Raw genomic sequence first — 9,991 nt, 5'->3', positions numbered from 1 at the left:
CACTGCCAACTGGCATACGGCTACCACTCTCACCCACAACAGTAACTCAAGTCACTTCCAAACACGGAGGCCTGGCTATGCTATCGTATGTGTTTGGGACATGGAAACTTGGTCCAAACACGGAGGCCTGGCTATGCTATCGTATGTGTTTGGGACATGGAAACTTGGTCAGTGGGCGATGGGTGCAAAGCTCGCGGGGATAATGAAGCTATCCGGCCCATTAGGGGCCTTAATTCATGATCACTTTGTCTCGTCGCCACCACGTGTCTAAACGCTTACACATGCCGTCTATCAAAATGCCAGCGTGATGTGTTGATGCTAACTGTGTGGAAATTCATCAGGCTTTGTTTGTCACGCATCGACTTGAGAGAGAGGGTGCGCTTTGTTTATGGTCCTGGTGCGTTACTGTTGTGCTAACCTAACCCTGCAGTCGGGAGCGAAGAGTGGACGCTTTCTCTCTTTAGATCTCCATAGATGACATAATGCCCTGGATGACCTCTGGGGTACTGCCCCATCCCTCAGGCCTTCAGACACACAAACGGAGGTTGCGCGCACGCACGCGCGCACACACGCACGCACACACACACCCACCCACACACACACACGCTAAATGCACACGAAAGTATCTTGAGCAGAATTTCAAGATTCATTAACATAGCTTTAGGTTATTTCAATGCATAACTATATTCTACCTTTCTCAAAATCCCACAGTCAGAATTTATGTATATGATTTAACCCATTTAGACTTGAGGTCTATTCTAAAAACGCTTTCTGAAAAACTTCAAAAATGGGTTCCCGTCATGAAAGGTGAAAACCCCAAAAGGGGTTCCCGTCCACAATAATGGGTTGTGAAGTGTCAGGAATAGTTTGGGAATATTATGGCTCACTTCAAAGTAATGTGTCTTACACCTAATATCGCATCATCTATATAGATGATGCAATAATGTTTCTGTCTGGTTTCTATAGAAACCAGACAGAAACATGATAGCCAAACAGTAATGTGAGTTGGGACTCTGTGACCCAACAAGCACCTTGTCTGTTTCACATTCTCTCTATACCACAAAGTGTAGGGGGGATTCATTTTACCAAAATTATAGCATATCAGATGAATTATCACACCAGGGAGAAATAGCTATTTCCGTCAAATTGTTTGCGTCTGTTATTTCAATGTTTGTGTTTTCTACATTTTATTAAATACTAAGTGAGGTGTTTTACACAATGTAGGTAAATGTACTTGGGAAAGCCTATACGGTAGTTAGATGCAATGTGCTATAGTAAAAAACAAGTCATACAGTCAGATTTTATTGTTGACTGTTTGAAATTCCATGACTTCATTTCATAGAGATCTTGGTGACAATGATGACTCCATTTAATTGATTACAATGAATGCGGCTGTAATTGGCCCGGGTTTAAAAGATGAAAGTTGATGAAGCTGAGGGTTTTATAAGAGGGGATAAGCAGAGAGGCAGACTGCCTTGATTTATCAAAACTTTCCTCAAATGTTCTGCTAAAAAAGGATTTGCTGCAAACCGTGTATAGTTGGCGCAGAACACCTCAATGCACTGCCAGACAAGTGGTGTTGCCAATCAAAGGCTCTTCTTGTCACCAGTAGTGGAAAGTAACTAAGTACATTTACTTAAGTACTGTACTTACTTGAGTATTTCCAATTTCCAATACTTTTACTTTGATCTACTCCACTACATCTCAGATCCAAATACCGGTCGGTATTGTAGGCTACTTTTACTCCGCTATATATTTGACAGCTTTTAGTTTAGTTATTTTGTAGGTTTGGATTATTATTACAAAACATACATTTCCCACTTCAGCGTCTCGGCCATTTGAAAATAGCCGATCTACAAGCTCACAAGGCGCAGCATAGCAATGCGTTGCTTGCAAGATCTACTATTTTCCAAAGATTTGTAGGCCTATACATTTGAAAACTTGAAATGAGACATTCTGCATAAAGAAACTTTCTACTTTTGGTAGCCTACTTTAAGTAGGCCTACATTTTGACATAATACTTTTGAACTTTTACTCATTGGCAAATTTTGAATTCCAGACTTTGGCCTCACTCAGGCCTTTACTGCATTGCTGTATGCTTGTTGGATGAATGTTGTGTAGTGTCATGGCCGCCCCAATGCATTTCCAATGGAAGTCACATGGTTTGTAGTCCACATTTTGGACTACAAGCTGTTGTATGGCTTTCGGCTGTGTTTCGACTGCGCCCCTCCCCCTCATACAACACAAATGTTGTGTCAAACCATGTGACTCCCATTGGAAATGCATTGGGGCGGCCATGACACTACACAACATTCATCCAACAAGCATACAGCAATGCAGTAAAGGTCTGAGTGAGGCCTTTAACAGAGCATTTCTACATTGCAGTAGGCCTGCCCTATTGCTACTTTTACTTACGTAAAAAATGGAGTACTTTCTGCACCACTGCTTGTCAAGTGCAATAAGCTTATTCTCCTGTTACTGTAAGACAGTCTGTAGAACTTGATGGTCACATGGGAAGAAAATGTTCTGGCATGTTCTGGCATCTGGCATATTATCATTATACTTATTACTGATTATTACTGACTAATGCAGCATAATGTACTATTAGGCTATTGGCAAGAAGAGAACAGTTTATTCTAAAATATCGTAGACTAAAAGTATTCCTCCAGATGGGCTGTTAGAGCTTAATCCGTTTTATGGGAATATAAATGATAAATTGGTCACACTGGCAGAGTGGCTCCAAATCACCAGCATCAAATCAAAGCATGAGCAGTTTAGAAGAAATAAGGCTTTCAGGCGTGAGTAGTCCGACATAAAAGGCAAGGCCACCCCTTGCCCTACACTTAACTCTGGCTCTGACCCTTGAGAACAACTCTACAACAGAGACGGGAAAAAAAGACTCAACAGTTCCCAACAGACACCGTGAATCACAGTAGGACTACCAGTTCAGTCTGTGCGCAAAAAGCACCGACATAAACACCGTCCGCATGTGTTTGGGTAATCAAACTCAAGGCTCAATTAGCAATCGGTTGTTTTGCCAGGGTTTGTCGTTGTCGATGTTTGTTACTCACAGTCTAAAGCCTTTGATCTCTCCTCCGACAACAACTACATGCACCACCCAAGCAGTCTTCCTCAGCTGTGCCGTGCGTAAACTCCGAAGGCAATTCAGCGGCAGCAGCAGGTATATGGGGCTGTTTTCTTAGGTGCGCGACGTTCCCAGAGAGAGAGAGAGATGAGGAGGTCTGCCAAATGTTTTGACATTTGACACATTGTGAGAGAGATCTGCATTGTATCCTTGTAGCTGTCAGCAACACCGTTTGACGCGGACAACGTGGGCCATTCCCTTTGGACATGTTGGTACATGTTGTACAATTTGGCTAGATTCAAATGCTTTGTATCAAATCAATGTTGTATTATAGTACGTAAACAATCAATGTATCATGACCAAAATCACATTTTGGGCTTGGATCAGGCTTAAATTAGTTTGACTATCTATCCCCAAGTTACCCCAACTGTAGTGTCCTGTCCTGAATATAAAATATTAAGTGCATGAGTAGACTCCATATATTTATCAGAATGTGGGCTGTGGGGGCAAAAGGGGTCGCGAAATTGTTGCTTGCTTAGTGTTAATTACGGGTTTAATGAGCTAACAGGGGCACCTCCTCCTGTATGGCACCTTCAATGATGGGTTATAGGGGTGTTTAGCTTTAGAGTGTTACCGCTGTAATGTGACTTCACCACTGGGTCTGAAATGTTACACCTTCCTTTGCAGCTGGGCTGCATCTGCAACGCTGTTTGTCTCCACCATAAAATTGACCCGCATACTCTTACACAGTCGCACTCTTTTTCCCTCCTACATTTTGACAAAACAAAACAAACCTCCCATAAAATGTCACAACATTAGAGCTGTTATTGAAACATATTATCTAGTATTAAGTCGACTCATTGTCATTCTTAACAGCTCACACTTTCTTGCCATTTGAAGGCCATATGGTTTTAAATGCATTGATATCATTCACTAAATTTGATATAGTGCAAGAAGGGCCATTTTCTGTTTGAAAGCAGTGACGGCCATCAAGCCTCTTAAAGCATTCCGAAGCATATTTTCCTCATCGTGGCCTTGCAGCAGAGCAGGGTTAGGTTAGTGCCATTGGAAGGAGAGTGTGGTGATGAGTGGGAAAACACCAGTAAGTGCAGATGTGGGAAACTCTGCAGGGTACTAAGGGGGTGTTGGGGGGGGTGGGGGTGGAGTGGGTTGGGGATCGGGCAGGGAGGGAGCTGAACTAACCCCTGCCTGCCTGCCTTCCAGGATGGGCCAATGGGCCATGGTAATTAGATCTGGCCAATGTAGGCCTTGGGCTCAGGCCTCGGGGCATATAAGGGGGGTCCCCTATTGGCAACAGCCCCCTCATATCACTCAGAGGTCTTCTCTCTCGCCCCTCGCTGCTCTGTCCATAGCACTTCATCCGTTCTTGCGTTCATTCGTCCAGCTTATCCATCGCGGCAGAGGAGAAACCATGGACGTCTTCTCCCCGTCTCAGATCTTCTACGACTCCTCTCCGGAGGGCTTGGAGTTCGGCACCTCCGGCGCCTCGGAGCTGGCTTGCAGCTCCGAAGAGGACGAGCACGTGCGTGTCCCCGGGGCCCACCCCCACCAGCCGGGACACTGCCTCCAGTGGGCCTGCAAGGCCTGCAAGCGCAAGTCCAGCACGGTGGACCGGCGGCGGGCCGCCACCATGCGCGAGCGCCGGCGCCTCAAAAAGGTCAACCACGCGTTCGAGGCGCTGCGCCGCTGCACCTCGGCCAACCCCGGCCAGCGGCTGCCCAAGGTGGAGATCCTGCGGAACGCCATACAGTACATTGAGAGCCTGCAGGAGCTGCTCCAGGAGCAGGTGGAGAGCTACTACACCAGCCTCCCCAGGGCGGGCTGCAGCGGCTCCGAGCCCGGGAGCCCCTCGTCCAGTTGCTCTGACAGCATGGTGAGACCCCCTCTCTCTCTCGTCTCAGAAGTACTCAAATGTTTTACTTAAGTATAAAGTATCAATACTGCAATGTAGACAGACATACTCTGTTACAAGTAGGAGTCCGGAATTCAAAATTGACTTGAGTAAAAGTGCAAAAGTATATTGGCATCATAAAGTACCAAAAGTAAACCACTATGCAGTCTCATTTCAAGTTTTCAATGTATAACAATCTTTTGAAAATAGCTGATCTACAAGCTCGAGCTTGTAGATCAGCTATTTTCAAATAGCTGATCTACTCTCATCCACATATGCTGTACTCTGTTCATCCTCTCACACAATGTGCAATGTGTACACAATTTGTGTCACGCACCAAAAATAGCCAATCTACAAGATCACAACAACGCGTCGTCGTGCAGCCTGTGAGCTTGTAGAGTTTCTATTTTTGATGTGCGACACTGGAACTCAACTACTGTAAGTATTGATCAGGCTAAACAACTATGATTCATTTGTATGCCCGATCCTACTAGAGTTAGACAGACAGCCTAATACCGTCACCTCAGAGAAAGGAAGTCTCTAGGCCCCATTTAGACTGCAGTCACATCTAGTCAAATTCAAATCTTATTTATTTCTCAAATCTGATATTTTTGCCCGACCGTTCACACTGCATTTGCAAGTGACCAGATCAGATCTGTCACAGATCTGTGTGTTCAGACTGGCAAGCCAAATCCAGCCTGAATCAGATCTGTGCCTCTGTGCCACATGAAGATTGGAATCCGATTTGTTTAAAATAAGTCGCATCAGACTTAAGACTGAAATCAGATTTGAATTGGATTTGAAACCACCTTTGAATGTGTCTCAAGTCACATTTGTAAAAATCGGATTCCATGTGACTTGTTTGTGTAGACTTATTTAAACAAATCGGATTCCAATCTGGATGTTGCACAGATCTGATTCAGGCTGGATTTGGATGCCAGTGTAAATGGAGCCTAAGTCTGTCGCCTGGTAGACAGTACTGTACATCTGCTCCAGATCCAGCATCAGCCCAGAAGATACAATATTTTTTGATTAGTCTGTTCCCGGGATGCAGACTGTGAAATTAAACCGGCGCAATGTCACAAGGTTTCTTTTATTTGATTTTAAATGGAGTCAGCTCATTTCTAATTTACAAACGTAATCAAATAAGCTCTCTTTGATCGCATCGCCCCCCCAGACCTCAATTACCATGCTCTTTCATGCATATCCTCTCCCTTAAGCACTTTCAAACAAACTAAATCTATATTTCCCCAGTTTCCTGTCTGATCTGAGATGAAACTATCTAGCCAGATATGATGTCGTTGCTGTCGGGAGGAAACCACTTAACTCCATTTGTGAGGCTTTTGATTTTTGTCTCTTCTTTCTTTTCTTTTTGTTTGCATAAATCAGTGCTATTGAACACCGATTATGTCTGTGTGTTGTTTCGAAAATATTGAACCAATGAAAAGTAGTAAAAAGCGCTTGGGACAAATCCTCTTAACTCCATTGGACCCTCAAACTGTCTGCTAAAACAACTAACTCCACCACCTCTCCCCCTCTCATGGACGTAATTGACTACTATATAAGTCGCAACACCAACTTTGACGAGGCAGTATTGCTTTGTTTTCAAAACATAAGGTTTTCTTCATTTCCTGAACATTGAACATGAACATTTTGGAGTTAAGTGGTTTCTTCCCGACAGCAGAGACATGTTTGTTGTTATTGTTGTTATTGGTCAGTCAGGAAACTGTTCTCATGAACAACACATTTAGGTAACAATCAACTAATACAAGACACTGTAAAATCCTGAGTAATAATTGATATAATTATGTATAAATGTAGTGTATAAATGCTCAGACAGAGAGCTAGATTAACAGTCCAGATTTTGCAGGGCAGGGCTTGTGATGGCGGACGGATGGTGTGTTAGTGGCGGCTTTCCCACCACCGGACACTTTATAGCCCTAATAAACCCTAACTAAATCCACCTTAAAAAAACTGGGGTGCTTTTCTGCATTCCATCCTGACTGCATGTTCTACACCGCTGCCAGAATTTTCTGCAGATTTACTAGGAGAGAGTGTCATCTTGCACAAACTGGTGTTGCTTCCACTGACACAATCGATTGGCCACGCTTGGAACAGAGCAGAACGGAGCAGAACAGAACAGCGGCATGCTAGTATATGGGAGTGTATATGGCTGCCTTTCTGTCTCCAAGGTAGATGATGTGAAAATAACCACTTAGGTCCCGTTTTACACTTCGTCGTACAATTGTGTCACGCGGCGGAAATAATCGATCTTCGCAACGTGCCATACATGATGCGACGCTATATGAGCTTGTAGATTGTAGATCTTGAAATATAAAAGGTTTGCCTAATTAATACGACATGCCCAAAACAGAAATACCAGCTTGAAAGTGGAAATAACCCTCTAGCCCGGTGGTTCCCATCAAATGTTTTAGCTGAAGAGACCCAAAGAGACATGAGACATTTGCCCGGGACACAAACTAGTGAAAATAGCAGCTGTATGTAGCACTTTTGTTTTCTAATTTATGGAATTTCTTCGATTTGTCTTTGGTTTCTTCATGAAATTACCGGTGTGTGTGTGTGTGTGGGGGGGGGGGGGAATCATTGCATTTTGTTTTTAATTCATTATTTATTTTTTGCTTTTTTTGGGAGTGTTTCTTTTATTATGTTTTGAAATAATATTTTTTTTAAATGTAGGAAACAAAAAATGAACAAAGGGACCCATACAAAATTTGTCCACGACCCACAAATGGGTAACCACTGTTTGGGAATCCCCGGTACTGAGGATGTCTGTGTGAAATACCATGAATTCTATTTCAAATGAAAGCTTCTGCCTATCCGTTTTCTTTTTGTTTGTTTTTAAGCATGCACAAGGACAAATCATGCTTTTATTTTGTATTCATGTCTTTCCTTGCTTGTTTGTTTGAATGTACTTATATTGTTGTGATTTGTCTTTTCCTTCAAGGCTGACTGCAACAGTCCTGTGTGGCCTCAGCTGAATAACTGCTACAGCAACAGCTACGCTTACTCTAAGAATGGTGAGTACCGTATGAGTGAATTAATTTGTATACATTCACACACAGGCATAGTGGGATATATTAACACCGAAAGTACAACGTACACAATACAAGAAAGGACATTTAGGTTTTGCCACGAGAGACAGAAATGTGTCATTAATACTTCTATTGTGTAAAGTAATCCTGATCAATGTTGGTGCTTAGCTTAGCTTGTATTTACAGTGCATTTTTTCTAATGCTCCAGGGTTATTTTGGACTGAATTCAGAGGTAATCACTTTCAAGAATTGAAAGCCCTAAAAATATATATTATTATTTTCAAAATGTTCGAAATTTCAAAATATAATGCAATAAAAACATTATTTTTGCGATTCGACGTACGACAAAGTATATAGTAGGGCATAAGTGATTAAATGAGCATTCAGGACTTTGCCATGGTTATTTATTGAAATCATGAACGTTGAAGCTGACCCTAACCAGTGGTGGAAAAGTAAAGTACAATTTTGAGGTATTTGTACTTACAATACTTTTACTTCTACTCCGCTACATCTCGGATCCAAATATTGTACTTTTACTCCACTACTATTTATTTGAAAACTTTAGTTACTTTGTAGATTTTGATTATTATTGCAAAACATGCATTAACTACTTCAGCCATACAGTATATACATTTTGGCCATTTGAAAATAGCCGATCTGCAAGCTCACAATGCGTCGCATCGTGACACATTGTGAGCTTGTACATCGGGTATTTTCTAAAGATTTTTAGACATTTGAAAACTTAAAACAGGACATTCTGAGTACTTTCTTACATTTGAGTACATTACAGTAATTTTTTGAATTCTGAACTTTTTACTCAGCATATTTCTACATTGCAGTATTTATTGATGACTTCTACTTAACCCATTTTGACCTGAGATCAGATTCTAAAAATGTCTTCTACATCCTGACAGTTTTCTGAAAAAGCTATGTTTCTATGTCAGTCGTTCTTCGATTTTTCAAAAATAGCTAAAGCATAACATAATGCTAACACCAAAAGGGGTTCCCGCCCAAAATGGGTTAAATAATACATACAAGTATTATTATTTTTTCCACCACTGACCATAACTAACCAACAATCTCTGTGGTGTCCTCTCTCTCCCTCCATCAGAGAGCTTGACAGATAAGACACCCGGCGCCAGCAGCTTAGCGTGCCTGTCCAGCATCGTAGATCGTCTGTCCTCGGTCGAGGCCGGTGGAGGAGCGGGAACACTGAGAGACATGGTGACCTTCTCTCCCTGCGGCTCCTCCGACTCCCAGCCCTGCACGCCGGAAAGCCCCGCTTCTAGGCCCGTCTACCACGTTCTGTGAAGAAAGCCCATCATCTTTGACCCTGGATATTATGTAGGGATGCACCAATGTATCGGGCCACATATCGGTATCGGACGGTATTTGCCGTTATCGGTCAATATCGGTATCGGCAAATAAAACTGACAATAACCGATGTCAGTAACCTGTATCTGTTGTTGATAAGCACACATTTAGCATTGGCTATGTTTGGTGTGTTATGTGGTTTTGAAGATGTATTTGTTTCCCTGGCACAAAAGGGGGAAATAACAACAAAAACTAAATAATCGGTGCATCCCTAATAGTATGTACTATCATTGTCACAGATTGCAAAACAACTGTTCTGAGTGACGCAACATCAGCTGTAGCTGAGGTTATGTGGCAAACGCTGTCCCAACTTTTTATACTGTACATATAATTGTAAATATATAATGTAAATGCCCATTTATTCTATACAAGCTTTTTTTATACCTAATGAAACATATTTAATTAACGGTTGATGTAATGTTGCTGACTTTATGTGCGTTATTCATACAAAAAGTAGTATTTAAGCAGTATTGTATTTTTGTTACTTTCCACATCATTAAAGCTTTCATTGTTTTGTACGATGGTTTGTTCGTCCTTATTATTGTTCCTTTGACAGTGAAGAATACA

The 9,991-nt window shown here is 42.1% G+C and overlaps 1 protein-coding gene across 1 annotated transcript; it reads left to right on the top strand.

Annotated features, from left to right (window-relative positions):
• Positions 1 to 3,076: 3,076 nt before the first annotated feature.
• On the top strand, positions 3,077 to 9,774 carry myf5 (myogenic factor 5). Its single transcript, XM_079493839.1, has 4 exons — positions 3,077 to 3,181; positions 4,459 to 4,979; positions 7,963 to 8,035; positions 9,162 to 9,774. Exons 2-4 carry the CDS (start codon positions 4,518 to 4,520, stop codon positions 9,359 to 9,361), a joined length of 735 nt encoding a protein of 244 aa, XP_079349965.1. The 5' UTR covers positions 3,077 to 3,181; positions 4,459 to 4,517; the 3' UTR covers positions 9,362 to 9,774.
• Positions 9,775 to 9,991: the final 217 nt, after the last annotated feature.

The sequence above is a fragment of the Electrona antarctica genome (assembly GCF_951216825.1).
Source record: "Electrona antarctica genome assembly, chromosome: 23".
Taxonomy (NCBI): domain Eukaryota; kingdom Metazoa; phylum Chordata; class Actinopteri; order Myctophiformes; family Myctophidae; genus Electrona; species Electrona antarctica.
This window is presented reverse-complemented; position numbering and strand designations above follow the sequence as displayed.